At 43.5% G+C, this 15,995-nt stretch overlaps 1 protein-coding gene across 3 annotated transcripts; it reads right to left on the bottom strand.

The window, feature by feature from the left end:
• Positions 1-1,763: 1,763 nt before the first annotated feature.
• On the bottom strand, positions 1,764-14,934 carry LOC102948026 (C-type lectin domain family 2 member L). Of its 3 annotated transcripts, XM_007053776.4 has the most exons (5): positions 14,475-14,920; positions 10,984-11,073; positions 6,934-7,097; positions 5,414-5,517; positions 1,764-2,313 (listed from the first exon to the last, which is right to left on the bottom strand). In XM_007053776.4, exons 1-5 carry the CDS (start codon positions 14,821-14,823, stop codon positions 2,178-2,180), a joined length of 843 nt encoding a protein of 280 aa, XP_007053838.3. In that variant the 5' UTR covers positions 14,824-14,920; the 3' UTR covers positions 1,764-2,177. The 3 variants fall into 3 exon arrangements, with proteins under 3 accessions (XP_007053838.3, XP_037767954.1, XP_037767949.1); XM_037912026.2 differs by lacking the exon at positions 5,414-5,517 and having other exon boundaries at positions 14,475-14,934; XM_037912021.2 differs by lacking the exon at positions 10,984-11,073 and having other exon boundaries at positions 14,475-14,924.
• Between the last annotated feature and the right edge of the window lie 1,061 nt (positions 14,935-15,995).

Genomic DNA, 15,995 nt, shown 5'->3' with positions numbered 1-15,995 from the left:
TCCATGCTATCAGAACTACGTTCCAGTTTTCAAAATGCCAAAACCTTTGTCAAAATCTCCCAGGGCATGAAGGACAGAGGCCATAACAGGGACCCGAAGCAATGCCGCGTGAAACTTAAGGAGCTGAGGCAAGCCTACCAGAAAACCAGAGAGGCAAACGGCCGCTCCGGGTCAGAGCCCCAAACATGCCGCTTCTATGATGAGCTGCATGCCATTTTAAGGGGTTCAGCCACCACTACCCCAGCCATGTTGTTTGACTCCTTCGATGGAGATGGAGTGCAACACGGAAGCAGGTTTTGGGGACAAGGAAGATGATGATGATGAAGTTGTAGATAGCTCACAGCAAGCAAGTGGAGAAACCAGTTTTCCCAACAGCCAGGAACTGTTTCTCACCCTGGACCTGGAGCCAGTACCCCCAGAACCCACCCAAGGCTGCCTCCTGAACCCACCAGGTGGAGAAGGGACCTCAGTGAGTGTACCTTTTAAAATAGTATACATGGTTTAAAAGCAAGCATGTTTAATGATTAATTTGCCCTGGCATTTGCGGCTCTCTTGGATGTACTCCCAAAGCCTTTGCAAAAGGTTTCTGGGGAGGGCAGCCTTATTCCGTCCACCATGGTAGGACACTGTACCACTCCAGGCCAGTAGCACGTACTCAGGAATCATTGTAGAACAAAGCATTGCAGTGTATGTTTGCTGGCATTCAAACAACATCTGTTCTTTATCTCTCTGTGTTATCCTCAGGAGAGTGATATCATTCATGGTCACCTGGTTGAAATAGGGTGCTTTTCTTAAGGGGACATTCAGAGGTGCCCGTTCCTGCTGGGCTGTTTGCCTGTGGCTGAACAGAAATGTTCCCCGCTGTGAACAGAAATGTTCCCCGCTAGCCACGTGGTGGGGGGAGGCAAAATGCGACCTTGGAACAAAAGCACATGTGCTATGTATGTAATGTTAACAGCACGGTTTACTGTGAAAGAGTGTACCCATTGTTCTCTAAAATGGGTCTTTTTAAATACCACTGTCCCTTTTTTTTTCTCCACCAGCTGCATGTGTTTCAAGGATCACAGGATCTTCTCCTTCCCAGAGGCTAGTGAAGATGAGAAGGCGAAAAAAACGCACTCGTGATGAAAAATTCTCTGAGCTCATGCTGTCCTCCCACACTGACAGAGCACAGATGAATGCATGGAGGCAGACAATGTCGGAGTGCAGGAAAGCACAAAATGACCGGGAGGAGGGGTGGCGGGCTGAGGAGAGTAAGTGGCGGGCTGAAGAGAGGGCTGAAGCTGAAAGGTGGCAGCAGCGTGATGAGAGGAGGTAGGATTCAATGCTGAGTCTGCTGGAGGATCAAACTAATATGCTCCAGCGTATGGCTGAGCTGCAGGAAAGGCAGCTGGAGCACAGACTGCCGTTACAGCCCCTGTATAACCAACTGCCCTCCTCCCCAAGTTCCATAGCCTCCTCACCCAGACGCCCACCACCTCCACCACCCCTCCCGGTGCTTCTCTCCTCCACCACCCCTCCCGGGCTACCTTGGCAGTTATCCCCCTATTTGTGTGATGAATTAATAAAGAATGCATGAATGTGAAGCAACAATGACTTTATTGCCTCTGCAAGCGGTGATCGAACGGAGGAGGGGAGGGTGGTTAGTTTACAGGGAAGTAGAGTGAACCAAGGGGCAGGGGATTTCATCAAGGAGAAACAAACAGAACTTTCACACCATAGCCTGGCCAGTCATGAAACTGGTTTTCAAAGCTTCTCTGATGCGCACCGTGCCCTCCTGTGCTCTTCTAACTGCCCTGGTGTCTGGCTGCGCATAACCGGCGGCCAGGAGATTTGCCTCAATCTCCCACCCTGCCATAAATGTTGCAGTCATTTCTTAGGTCTCATTATGGTCATTCCCGTCAAGTCTGCTACAATTGCTATCAGTATATCAGCCCTTCCCTCGGACCCTACCAGCGTTCTGTAGGAATTATCACTCTTCTCCATGTAGGGATGACTGCTCTCTTTATCAGTATCCTGCTGGCACTGAAGATATGCATTCACGAACCCTACCACAATGGCTCTGTTTTCTCTGCTGCTACCATGATCCTGAATTTCAAAATGTTCAGATATTGTGGACTACAGGCCAGTGATCCACATGTGAAGAAAGTCAATGGATTTACACATCAAGCTCTGTTTTATGGAGAAAGTGTGCTGGACTGAGGCAGACCCACACTGCAGAGCCAGTTCCTGAGTAACCTGCACTCTGATGTGGAAATGGAGATTGAATCGGTGTGGGCACATTCTTCATGACCTGATAGGTGTACAGGAAATCTGAAAAACCATAAGAAAATAGGAATTAAGGTAGAAATTCCAGTCTGAAAATTCTGAAATAAATGATCAATGCTTCATTGCTTATGTCATTTAAAACTGGAGCTGACAAAGCCCCAGAGAACACATTTTAGGGAACCATTTGACATTTGTCTGATTCAGGAGGAACAAACATGTTGCTTTGTCCATCTCTCTGTGGGTCAGAACAGGAGTAGCCTGTGATGGTGCACCCCATAAGGTTCTATGGAAATATGCTTATGAATGTATATATATAACATAACTGGAATATGTTTTATGCTACATATGCCATGTAACATATCTCTGTAAAGATTACGATCTACTGAATCTAGTCATCCTATTTGTATGCATCTACCATTTTTGTATTCGAAGTTATGAATATTGGCTGTGTACTTACTTGATTTTTAAGTAGCCTTAATAAAGCATTTGGTCAGCTTCTTGAGAAAGGAATGTGCAAATTAAGTGCCCAACCAAGAAACACTGAACAAACCATGGATCTTGGAAGGCTCCAATCCACATAAGAAGTCTTCCTGGAGACAGTCAAGATAGCATGTGGGCAATGGCTGCTGCCTGTAAAAACTGAGCCATGCATGGACATGTGACTTGCCCATGTGACTCCAAAACTCCATCTTGTAGCTGGACTTTGCATAGGAGAGAGGAGGGGGTCTCCACCCACAAGAGAAAGCCTATTTAAGCCCGTGGGAGACCCCTCCATTTTGTTTTCAGCTGGCTCAAGAAATAGCATCTCCACCCCCAAGGACACCTAATAGAAACTGGAACAAAGGACAGTAACTACAGGGGATGTGAGTGATTGCTAGACGCAGACTAGAAGGAGACTAGTCTGTAAAAGGAAGCTTACTGGAACACCTCTGAGGGTGAGGTTTTATCTGTACTCAGTTTTATTACTGTATTAGGCTTAGACTTGCATGTTTTATTTTATTTTACTTGGTGATTCACTTTGTTCTGTCTGCTATTACTTGGAACCACTTAAATCCTACTTTCTGTATTTAATAAAATCACTTTTTACTTATTAATTAACCCAGAGTATGTATTAATACCTGGGGGGGAGGGCAAACAACTGTGCACATCTCTCTGTCAGTGTTATAGAGGGCGAACAATTTATGAGTTTACCCTGTATAAGCTTTATACAGGGTAAAACGGTTTTATTTGTGGTTTGGACCCCATTGGAAGTTGGGCATCTGAGTGTTAAAGCAGGAACACTTCTTAAGCTGCTTTCAATTAAGCCTACAGCTGTTAGGGGACATGGTTCAGACCTGGGACTGGGTTTGTAGCAGGCTAGCAGGTCTCGCTCAAACCAGGCAGGGCACTGAAGTCCCAAGCTGCCAGGGCAGGAAAGCAGGGGCAGAAGTAGCCTTGGCACATCAGTTGGCAGCCCCAAGGGGGTTTCTGTGATCCAACCCGTCACATAGCCTCCCTGTCTGGGCTCAAATGGGAGATAACTGATTAAAGACTGGGTGATCAACCAGTTAACAAGGGGATTCAGCTCATCAGCTGGGGCAGTTAAAATGGAGACAGAATGGGACAGGAGGAGGCTGGAAGGAAGAGCAAAGAAGCCCAGGAGCTCAGAAAGGTGAGCTCACCCCCCTCCTCTCATCCTGTGTCTAGGGAGTAAGTAGAAGCTTGGGGAAAGCCTTATGCTATGGAGACCATGAACGTGTATATGACATTATAAATAAAGCACATGATGTTGGACTTAGAGAGGAGTGTGTGGAGGCTATTTGCAAAGCAAAACACATGGGGAGATGGAGCATACCATGTGACACTCGTATATGGAAAACTCCCACTATTGCTTAGTGTGACACCCTTTCTAAAGAAGGTTACTTTAGTCACAGCTGGATGCTAGGTTACTGGAGCTGCTTGTGTGTTTGGAATGCGCAAGGCAGTTCAAAATCTAAAATAGTATTTCGATATGAAAGAATGGCCCAGACCATCTCCATGGATGGAGAGGACAAAATCCCAGCAAAAACCTTGTGAGGAATCCACGGAAAGGGAAAGTCCCACCTGTAGCATAGGTCTCCCGATTTCCAGACTTCAGAGAAGCCTCCTCTGCTAGGTTTTTGAGGGGTAGAGGTGGAGGTGGCCACCAACTTGGTGGAGAAAATCATCTAAATTAATGCTACCTCAGGCATTTCCCAGTTCGCACTGGGAACCAATCTTTAGTGGGCCTTCTGCTAGTGCTGGAGCCCTTATCAATATAGCGCTATACTACAGAGAGCTATTAAAAGAGTACAGGACCTCTGGATCCTAGACGATTCACATACCGGGTAACCTCATGGAGTTTAACCTATTGCATAGGTAATTCCTGTTTAGAGAACAATCTTACCCACTAAAATTACTACTGTCAATTTCTCCTCACATAAGGTGGAAATTTATAGATACAATGTATTGTAGTCATGACTGTAGCAGCATAATGTGCATATAGTCAAATAAAAGGCAGGCAACAAGATTAAATGAAACAGATTGATCCAGATCTGCTCTCATTTAAGCTGGTGTAAATCTGAAGTAACTCCATTGCAGTCAATGAAGTACTTTCAGATCAGCATTGACGTAACAGAGTAGAAAGTGGGCCAGTGTCTTGATTTTACTGTTACCATACACACAGCAACAATTTCAATATCTAATTCTTCTCTCCTCTTTAACTAACTAAAAAGAAGCTGAGCTCTCTCCTAATGAACAAAGGAAAATAATACTTCAGGGGGACAATAGCCCCAGCTTCTGTGAAGAACAACAGCATTAGGCCAGGTCTACACATGGGCTTTGTACTGGTATAATTAGTTCAGTGAGGGGCCTGATATTTTTACTGAAATAGTTATGCCAATATAGCCTTCCTAGTGTGGACACAGTTACATCAGTATAAAGGTGATTTTTACTAGTATAGCTTATTCCTCTTCCCCTAAGTACATTTATACCAGTATAACTGTGTCCACACTTGGGGTGGGGTGGTGGGGGGGGGTCCACTTTAGATGGTAAAGGTAAAGCAGAACAACTTTTGTGTGTAGACAAGCCCTTCATTTCTCACTTTCCTTACTCTCCTCTTACATAGCACATTTGAAAGACAACTTACAGACTCGTATTAAGTGTCTCTCCATTCACCCAGTAGAACTTGGCTCCTTTCTTGCGCAGCCCAATCCAAGAGTCTCTTGTGCGTATTCGATTCATTATGAAATTCTAGACAAAACATATGTCACAATGAATTTCCACACTGAGAAGTGCATCTTTTCTGAATCCATTCAGTATGGAAGAGTTTCCGTTCTGAAAATGGGTTCCTACCTTTATTTTACAGATACCGGGGGTCTGATTCTCCCCAGCCCTGCACTTTGTGTTGTCATTTCTGCCTGACCCAGTGGGTGTAAAATGACACCATTCTGAACAGGGAAGGTTTTACCCCATCTTTGCACAGATCTAAATAGCCAAACAAGATACAAGGCAGTGGACAATCAAGCCCAATATGTTTTCTTGATTAGATCGCTACTGCTCTATTGCTAAATTTCGTTGCAAGAAACAACTCTAAAAGCACAGAGAGGTCACTACCTATAGTCAATGGAGGATGAGCCAGTCGGCCATGTTATTGGACAAACAGAGCCTTGCTCACTGATCAGAGTAGACCAAAATACAACTTGAGCCAGTCAGAAAGAAACCACCACAATGACACTGGTATATCCTCACCCCACTCATCTCATGCTCCGCTACCCCTGCAGTTGCAAAAGTACATAGATCATTAATATCATCAGCTGTGTATCATGGATAACAGATAATACAATGCTATGAAGGACAGCAAAATATTTCAGCACAATGACTTCACTCAATTAATAGTGGTGAGGGGTGAGAGTAGGTGAAATCTAAGTAAATACATATCTAGATTAAGAGATTACAGTGTTTAAGTACTCGAGGCCTGATTCACCTTTTTCTTGATGGAGTTTTATGCCAGGGTAACTCCACTGATTTCAGTAGAGTTACACCAGCATAAAAGTTGAGAAATACAGAACAAATATCCCTTACCTTCCCAGTTGTTCAATTTTTACTCTTGACTTTGGCGATATCATTTCACCATTTCATTCTATTTTCTTTCTGGGTAGATCAGATCTAAATTCTGATCCTGCACTCACTGAAGTCAAATTGCAAACCTCCCATTGACTTTAGGGGTACAGGAGACCCTAAATTTCTAATAAGCAAAAAATTATTATTAAAAAAACAACATTTAGGCCTTTCTGTTCATTAAAAAAGAAATACAAAAAAAGTCCATCTCAAATTTTTTATTTCCTTTGATGATTACTTTTAATACATGCCCACTTTGCAGTTTTAATTTCTGAAAGCTCCTTCCACCCCATCTCAGAACATGAATGGGCTTCTGTGATGGATGCTGATGGAAAACAACCTATACGTCATTGAACATGCTGTTTGTTATTTGACTTCTCTGTTAGTAACAAGCAGCTCTGTCACATGCTATGTTGGATTCCAGCATATTCTGATATTCCAGGGTGTATGGGGGGGGGGTGGAGAGGGAGGAAGGGGGAAGAGTGATACAATTACAGGAATCGTTGGGGTGAGAGAAGGGATACTGTATCAGAAGGATGGAAACCTTACCATTTCTTGTTGGCTTTCAATCACAGCAAGAGAAGCCCTGTGTGCAGAGCAGAAGCTCTGACTGGAGTCCCAGTCTGCTTGATCTTCTGAGAGGTAATAACATTTCTTTCTGTAGTATAACCAGTCATCAGGGCACGGCTCCAGGTGAGGCAATCTGAGAGGATCTTTATTTGAAATGAAGTGAATATTACTATCCTAGTACATAGCAAATGCATAGGACTGTGTTTTATTCACTATTCCCTAAGAACTCCACAGCAAGCTGGTCTTAAATTCTGTGGCAAGGCACTTTGGTGTCTGTGATACTGCTACAACAACCTGGAAATTCTGCAGCAACCTCTAGTATATTAAAAAATGGAAGCTTGTATTGAATTAAAGATGAAACTGAACAATACAATACAATATGCTCTGTTAATTATTTAAAATATTAAATTCAATTTATTTTACTTTCTCCCTAAATTATCAATTGACAATGGGCTGTAAATTCTGTATTGAAAATACACAGCTAAAAGTTGGCAGGACATGGAAGGGCAGACAGTTGAGTGAAGAATGTTTGGGGCTTTGAGGCATGGGAAGTGGTTTGAGATTGTGAGAGATGCATCCGATGAAGTGAGCTGTAGCTCACGAAAGCTTATGCTCAAATAAATTTGCTAGTCTCTAAGGTGCCACAAATCCTCCTTTTCTTTTTGCGAATACAGACTAACACGGCTGCTACTCTGAAACCTGACATTGAATAAAATGTTCAAAGTGACTTTGGCACTTACAGTGATCTTTTCAAAATCACCTAAACAGGGTAGGTGCTTAACTCCCATTAAAATCACTTTTAAAAGAACCTGTTTAGGCACTTTTAAAAGAACCCACTATTAAAAGAACCCACTTTCAGTGAGGTTTAAACTAGTGTAAATGGTGGATTCTCCCTAACTTGAAGTCTTTAAATCATGATTTGATGACGTCAGTAACTTAGCCAGAGGCTAGGGGTCTATTACAGGAGTGGGTGGGTGAGGTTCTGTGGCCTGCAGCGTGCAGGAGGTCAGACTTGATGATCCCTTCTGATCTTAAGTCTATGAGACTATGTTAAAAGCACATTATTTAGGTTGCAAAAGGAAAGCACTCAAAACCTAGAAAATGCCAGAATTTAGGTGGCCTGTGTAACCTTAATTTGGCCCTCTTGTGCATATGCATTATGATACAGCTTTTAATTACATGATCACATATTTTTTTTTACAGGTCCCTGTCTCATTCAGTGCAACAGATGGATAATGGTCAGAGAACGAATCAGAGTTGTGGAGTAAATTAGGCTGCATGTAGGATTCCTGCCTCACTTGCTCTAGAAGTTAGAAAATGTGTGGAGAGGATGGTATCGTAGTTAAAGCAGGTGAATGCCAAACAGGCAAACTCATTTCTATCTTTGGCTCTGCCATGGGATTCTTATGTGATGCTGAACAAGGCACTTAAACCAAAAATTTTGCAGGTGGCTATTAATGACATGTTTCTCATTTTCTGGGTACCCAACCATGACACCTGAGGTCTGATTTGCAGAACTGCTGAGCACCTATAACTACAATTAAAGTCAGTGGATTAAAGTCAATTAAAGTCAGCTTGACAATTAAAGTCAGCTTGACAGTAAGGCAGCATGGTCTAAAGGAATGAAAACAAGGCTGGGAGTGAAGCGGACCTAAATTTTAAGTCTGGTTCTGCCACTGGTACACTGTTTGGTCTCAGGCAGGTCTGTGTCAATTCCCCCATCTGTAAAATGGAGATAATAATGCCCTCCTACCTCATTGTAGAGAGAAATTTCTCAATGTTTGTGAGGTCCTCATATAGTACAGTGACAAGTGCTCAACTACAGACTACCGGAAACGAAGAATGTTTTATTCACTGCAGACTTTGAATAGTGTACACTAATAACTAAATAATGAGAATAAAAATATTGAACAGCTGCCTCACTACCTGCACACCTACCATACTGGACACTGAATGAGGCTGGGGTCCCAGGGAAAAAATAGTATGGGATCACATAATTAAAGACTGTATCATAATATATACGCAGAAGGTGGCAGAATTAAGTTGCACAGACAATCGAAATACGGGCATTTACTGACTTTTGAGTGCTTGACTTTGCAACCTCATTAACATGCTCTTAATACAGATAAGTATGTAGGATTGAGCTGAAATTAACATTAATTCTAAACAGTTCTTATGAACTTTGAAACCTTTCAATGACCTACATGATGAAGCAGCAATTTATTTACTTAGAATATGGCACCACACGCAGGTTCGGAGGACCTGAGAAGACAAGGAGAACAATTTTGGGGCTGTTTTGTTAAATACCGGGACTGGTATTATTTTTTAAAATGTCTTATTAAAGACAGAGCTTGGAAAGCACTCTATGTAAATTAAAGACGGTTCTAATTTAAAAATTGACGAGAGGCATTGATGCTGTTTAGCTAAAATTTTAATATCAGATTAGAAATACTATCAAATTTTGCACAGCAATACAGGCACTTTTGCCCAGTTTCACAAACGTATTTAGGCCTCTAACTTCTACTGAAATTAATGGAAGTTGGAAGCCTAAATCTGGGCCTTTGAGGATCTGGGCCTTTATTACTAGTTAGACACAGTGATGAGGAAAAGTGGAAAATTAGATGCAGTCTAGAAAATTGAAGAGAAGACTGGGAGCCAAGAGCTCAAGTTCCAATCTGCCTGAGCCACTGATTTACTGTGTGACCTTGAGCAAGTCACTTGACAACTGTGCCTCAGTTTCTCCACCTATAAACTAGGAATGATAATATTTACCAAGAGTAAATAGTAATTAAGCAGTTTGAAGATGAAATGGTCTGAGTGAGCTTGAAAAGTCCATTTGTCCATTCACTAAGAATGCATAGGAAACTTTCCCAGGAAAGTACCATCAACTTCTGCTGAATCTAAGTTTTCATTAAAGGCCTGATTCACTGGTATCCTTGGTGATTTGCACTGATACAACAACTCAAAGCAGACATAAACCTAGCTTGACACAAAATGGTGAATCTGACTCTCTGCTCTTAGCTTCTCTGGTTGAAGCCAGGAAACCTTCCAAACTGGAACCAAGTGTAACCAATACAGTGCCGTCTTCCTAAGTCTGTTGACAGACAGCCTCAAGTGCCTACAACATCCAGTAAAGTGAGAAAAACTGTTTGATTCAAAACTTGCTTAGTCTGATAAAGTTCAGGATTTTACCTTTTATTTCTTATGTAACCAACTCTGACCTCTATACCTAACACTTATAATCACTTAAAATCTATCTTTCTGTAGTTAATAAACTTGTTTAATGTTTTATCTCTACCAGTGTATTTTTGATTGAAGTGCTTACGGAATCTCAGCTTAGGATAACAAGGGATGGTGCATATTAATTCTATTTGATAAAATGACGGACGTATGAGCTTGTACTGTCCAAGGAAGCCTTAAGCAGTATAAGATGGCACATTACTGGGATGCAAGGCTGCGGGGATTTACTGGTGTCTCCATGTGGATAGTTTATGAGAGGCTGTGAGAGCCTGCATGTAACTTTGGGTGTGCCTTTGCATGCTAATGGCTGTGTGAGAGCAAAGCCTGAAGCGGCTGCTTGTCACTAGCAGAGCAGTGTGAGAGGTATCCTGAGCCAGAGAGTTAAAGCGGGCACAGCAGTCCCACAGTCCCTGTTGTATCCAGGTAGGCATGGGGGGGTGTCACAGTGATGCAGTGAGCAGGGTGAAATGCACAGCTTGTTGCTCTGGGCAAGATTTGCACTTCATATGCTGGTGTAGAGATTTTAAGTGTGTTGACAGAATACAGTCAAAAAAGGGTCACACGTTTGGGCTACTGTCTGACAGGGACCCAAAAACAGAAACCTGGGGGAAAGGTAAAGACACCCTTCTCCTCCATCAGAGCAGCCAGTAGGTTTGGGGAGGGGAGAGGGAGATAAATAATAGATTTCTCCCATCCTCATAGCAGCCAGAAGGCTCTGAGGTGGGAAGGAGGAAAGAAAAGAGATATTGCTTTGCCTTTCCAACATCATTTTGTCTTAAAAGCACTTACGCGAGCTAAACCAGCCCAAGAGTAAAATCACAATAATGGCAATCAAAACTCCAGCAACCCGTCTCCAGAACCAGAAGTGTGAGCAGAGGCCTGAAAAGGAGAAAGTTGAGAAGCTTCAGTGAATTAAACATGTATAGAACTGAAGAGTTTAGAGACTTGGTCATTAAAAAAAAAATCAAACATGGATTCAAACTACATCCATATTTAGGCACCTAAATATGTGACCTGATTTTCAGAGGTGCTGAGCAGCTACAACTTCCACAGAAGTCAATGGGAACTGCCAATGCTTGGTACCTCTGAAAATAAGGCCTAAATATGGATGTGGGTGTCTAACTTTAGGCACTCAAAATGTGAAGTGTTTACCTCTGTGAATGCGTGGTTTCCTTTAGAAGTGTGAGCTAGAGAATGACTCATTGATAGAGTACCTCTCCTCTTAGAAGGATGGACAACTGAGATGCTAGAGGCCAGGTCTACCCTACCTCAGTCCACTCACTACAACACACATCCCTCTCACATCACAAAGAGTGGAACCCATGTTATACTGAAGGATAACTAGTAGGGCGGTCAAGTGATTAAAAAAATTAATCACAATTAATTGTGCAATTAAAAAAAATAATTGTGTGATTAATCGTACTGTTAAACAATGATAGAATACCATTTATTTAAATATTTTTGGATGTTTTCTACATTTTCAAATATATCGATTTCAATTACAACACAGAATACAAAGTGTACACTCCTCACTTTATATTTATGTTTGATTACAAGTATTTGCACTGTAAAAAAAAAAGAAATTGTATTTTTCAATTCACCTAATATAAGTACTGTAGTGCAATCTCTTTATCATGAAAGTTGAACTTATAAATGTAGAATTATGTACAAAAAAACCTGCATTCAAAAATAAAACAATGTAAAATTTTAGACCCTGAAAGTCCACTGAGTCCTACTTCTTCTTCAGCCAATTGCTCAGACAAACAAGTTTGTTTACATATGCAGGAGATAATGCTGCCTGCTTCTTGCTTACAAAGTCACCTGAAAGTGAGAACAGGCATTCTCATGGCACCGTTGTAGATATTTACGTGCCAGATGCGCTAAAGATTCATATGTCCCTTCATGCTTCAACCACCAGTCCAGGGGACATGTGTCCATCTTGATGATGGGTTCTGGTCGATAACAATCCTAAGCAGTGCAGACCGACGCATGTTCATTTTCATTATCTGAGTCAGATGCCACCAGCAGAAGGTTGATTTTCTTTTTTGGTGGTGCAGGTTCTGTAGTTTCCGCATTGGAAAGTTGCTCTTTTAAGACTTCTGAAAGCATGCTCCACACCTAGTCCCTCAGATTTTGGAAGGCACTTCAGATTCTTAAACCTTGGGTTGAGTGCTCTAGCTATCTTTAGAAATCTCACATTGGTACCTTCTTTGCATTTTGTGAAATCTGTAGTGAAAGTGTTCTTAAAATGAACATGTGCTGGGTTTCAGAGTAACAGCCGTGTTAGTCTGTATTCGCAAAAAGAAAAGGAGTACTTGTGGCACCTTAGAAACTAACCAATTTATTTGAGCATAAGCTTTCATGAGCTACAGCTCACTTCATCGGATGTGCTGGGTTGTCATCCGAGACTGCTATAACATGAAATATATGGCAGAATGTGGGTAAAACAGAGCAGGGGACATCCAATTCTCCCACAAGGAGTTCAGCCACAAATGTAATTAACGCATTATTTTTTTAATGAGCGTCATCAGCATGGAAGCATGTCCTCTGGAATGGTGGCCGAAGCATGAAGGGGCATACGAATGTTTAGCATATCTGGCATGTAAATACCTTGCAATGCCAGTTACAAAAGTGCCATGCAAATGGTGACATTGTAAATAAGAAAAGGGCAGCATTATCTGCTGTAAATGTAAACAAACTTGTTTGTCATCTTAGCGATTGGCTGAACAAGAAGTAGGACTGAGTGGACTTGTAGGCTCTGAAGTTTTACATTATTTTGTTTTGGAGTGCCATTATGTAAAAAAAAATACATTTGTAAACTGCACTTTCACGACAAAGAGATTGCACTACATTACTTGTATGAGGTGAATTGAAAAATACTATTTCTTTTGTTTATCACTTTTACAGTGCAAATATTTGCAATAAAAATAATATAAACTTTGATTTCAATTACAACACAGAATAAAATATATATGAAAATGTAGAAAAACATCCAAAATATTGAATAAATTTCAGTTGGTATTCTATTGTTTAACAGTGTGATTATTTTTTTATCGCAATTCATTTTTTTGAGTTAATCACGTGAGTTAACTGCAATTAATCGACAGCCCCAATAACTAGTGTATATGTGGCATGATTAGAAGGAGGGGTCAGAAGTGGAGAGGTGAGGGCTGAAGATAGTACAGTGACAATCTTGGGGCAAAGGGATGAGCGATAACAGGATTGGGAATTAATGAAAAGATGGAACCTCTAGCTCATAAATGACTCCTGGTGGGCTGACAAAGCACTACTGTGAGGCCAGGGAATAAAAGAGATGAGGACTTCATAATTCAGAATCAACACCTGTACCTGTGTGTAGTGACTAGAGCTGGGAGAATATTTTTTTATGAATGGTAAATTCACCAAAAAAATGCACTATTTAGGACACCAAAACTATTTGTGAAATTCAGGTTAAATTTGGCAAATAGTTTTGGCTGGGACAGTAACACTGGATTTTTTTTTTCTTCAAAAAGATCAAAACAGTTCATTTCAAAATGAAACATTTCAACTTTCCATTTCAAAATGGTGTTTCATTTCTAAATTTAGCTACCTTTTTTAAAAAGCGAAAAACACCCCCAAACAACCTGACATGTTTAAAAAACGTTTTGGGTCAAAACAAAATGTTTTGTTCAACCTCAAACACCTCCAGCGTTTCCATTTTGTTGCGGGGGTGGTAAATCAATTTCACTGAAAACAAATTTTCATTTGGGTTTTTCAGGTCGATTCCCCAAACCTAAAACCCAATTATTCCCAGCTCTAGCAGTGACTTCGAAAGCCTTTATTTCCTTGCACAGCCTGTGTATCCAGGAATCCCCTCCCTCACAGATGGCCTGTGAGGTGACCCTGTTCTCACAGCCCCTGCCTCTTTCTCTCCCCACACAATCTTCCCCTGCCCCCACTCCTCTCCTATCTCTTTCAGCCCTGCTGTGCTGAAGTGTAAGGAGCTGTCTTGCGCATTAATAATGAAGTATTGCTTGTTCCAGGGAAAGAACACGGCGAGCAGGCTAGGGCAGAGGAGGAAATAGGGCAGAAGAAGGCAGTGAGCGGAGCGGAAAGGAGAGACCAGGGGTGTGGAGGAGAGCTAGGGGCTGTGGGGGAAGCAGAGGGCTTGGAGGCAGATTGGGTGGCGTCGCAGAGGGGGTGAAAGGGCAAACTGGGGAGAAGGGACGATGAGGGGCTCTAGGAAGAGGCATCATGTCACACAAACACCAGCCATAGACCTCCCCCCTCCCCCCTCTTACCCCACGTGGCCTGTCTCCAGCTGGCCTTTAGGGTCCCGGCGCCCCGCCCTGGCCCCAGGAGCGGCTCCGCTTCCCCTCCTGCGCCTTGTCCCGGCTCCGGGTCGCGGTCCCCGGTATCCACCTGCACCAGGCAGTGCCGTGCTGAGCCCCGGTTCCCGGAGGGGTCCGCAGGGCAAGCGCCGCCCAGGGCTCGCGGGGCCCCAGCCGGGACGGGGGCTACACCCCTCAGGTCTGGCTCGGACTTGGACCGACGGTGGCGGCCGAGCCTCCTCCTCAGCTGCGGCCTCTCCCCGCGGGGCGGCGGCCGCTGGGGCCATTCGCTCCCGCTCTGCCCTGCGAGGCTCCGCATCCCCCCGGCGGCGCCGCGCCCCCGGCCCCGAGCGGCCCCCCGGGGCCCAGCACGCGCCTCTCGCGCCTACTTTCACTTTCACTGCCCCCGCGAGCTCCCAGCGCCGGCCCCGCCGCCCAGGGCGGGGACAGGGCTCAGCAGGGGCCCCGCCGAGGGACAGTCCCAGGCGGCAGCCAACAGAGAGGGACAGGCACCCTCCTGCCGAGTTACCAACGCGCCCAGACTCGGGGAGGTCAGAGGGGTTCAGAAATCTGAACCTTCGAGTGAGCTGAGCCCAAACACCAGATGCAGACGCTCTTCCCCTCTGTAGAAAAGGCTGAGGACGCAGGACAGCCAGGTGGCGGGAGCAAGCAAAAGCATCCATTTTAATGTCAAACCATGTCATCCACATCAAGACATGGAATCAGTGCATTCTTCCTGTTTCACCCCCCTCTTTGCAACAAGGCACAGGACTGAGGTTTTACAGACAGACAGAGACAGGGGACACGGGACACAGGATTAATGCATGGATGGCAGGGCCGGCCCACAACATTTTGGCATCTGAGGCGGGGAGCTCAAATGATGCCCCCATGCCCTCTCGCTTGGCCAAAACTTTGAAAGGTGTCAATTCTGCCTTCTTCCTGTTCTACTCTTCTCATGGTACTGCTCTGCTACCTACCCCAATAAAGGAGAACAAACAACTTTAAATGCTTTGTTCAAAAATTTTAAGTAACACTTAACTTTCAAATGCCTGAACAGCAAATGTAACTTTCCTTATCTCAATAGTAAACACTGGCATTTGTATCTGTTTGAATAATCAAAGTGGTGCTTTCTGTGCCTTCTTGGTTGCGAAGATTTGAACTGCTTCCTGCTGAAGGTCCACAGTCTGGGCCAGCTCATGCTCTGTTGACATGATTGCAAGGCCGACCAGCCTCTCCTGTGTCATTCTGGAGCGTAGATGTGTTTTTATTAACTTCAGCTTGGAGAAGCTGCGTTCTCCACTGGCACCTGTTACAGGAAGTGTTAGAAGTATGCGCAGAGCAACAAAAGCATTTGGAAAGAGGGTGGTCATCTTATTTGTGTACATATACTCCAGAACAGCCTTTGGAGTTGATCCTGCTGAAATGTATCTTGAAAGGGCTTTCAGTTCATCACCTAAATCACTTGCATCAATATCGCGCATGTCATCATGT

The sequence above is a fragment of the Chelonia mydas genome, chromosome 1, assembly GCF_015237465.2.
Source record: "Chelonia mydas isolate rCheMyd1 chromosome 1, rCheMyd1.pri.v2, whole genome shotgun sequence".
Classification (NCBI taxonomy): Eukaryota; Metazoa; Chordata; order Testudines; family Cheloniidae; genus Chelonia; species Chelonia mydas.
Note: the sequence above shows the minus strand (reverse complement) of the source record. Positions and strands in the feature narration are given on the sequence as shown.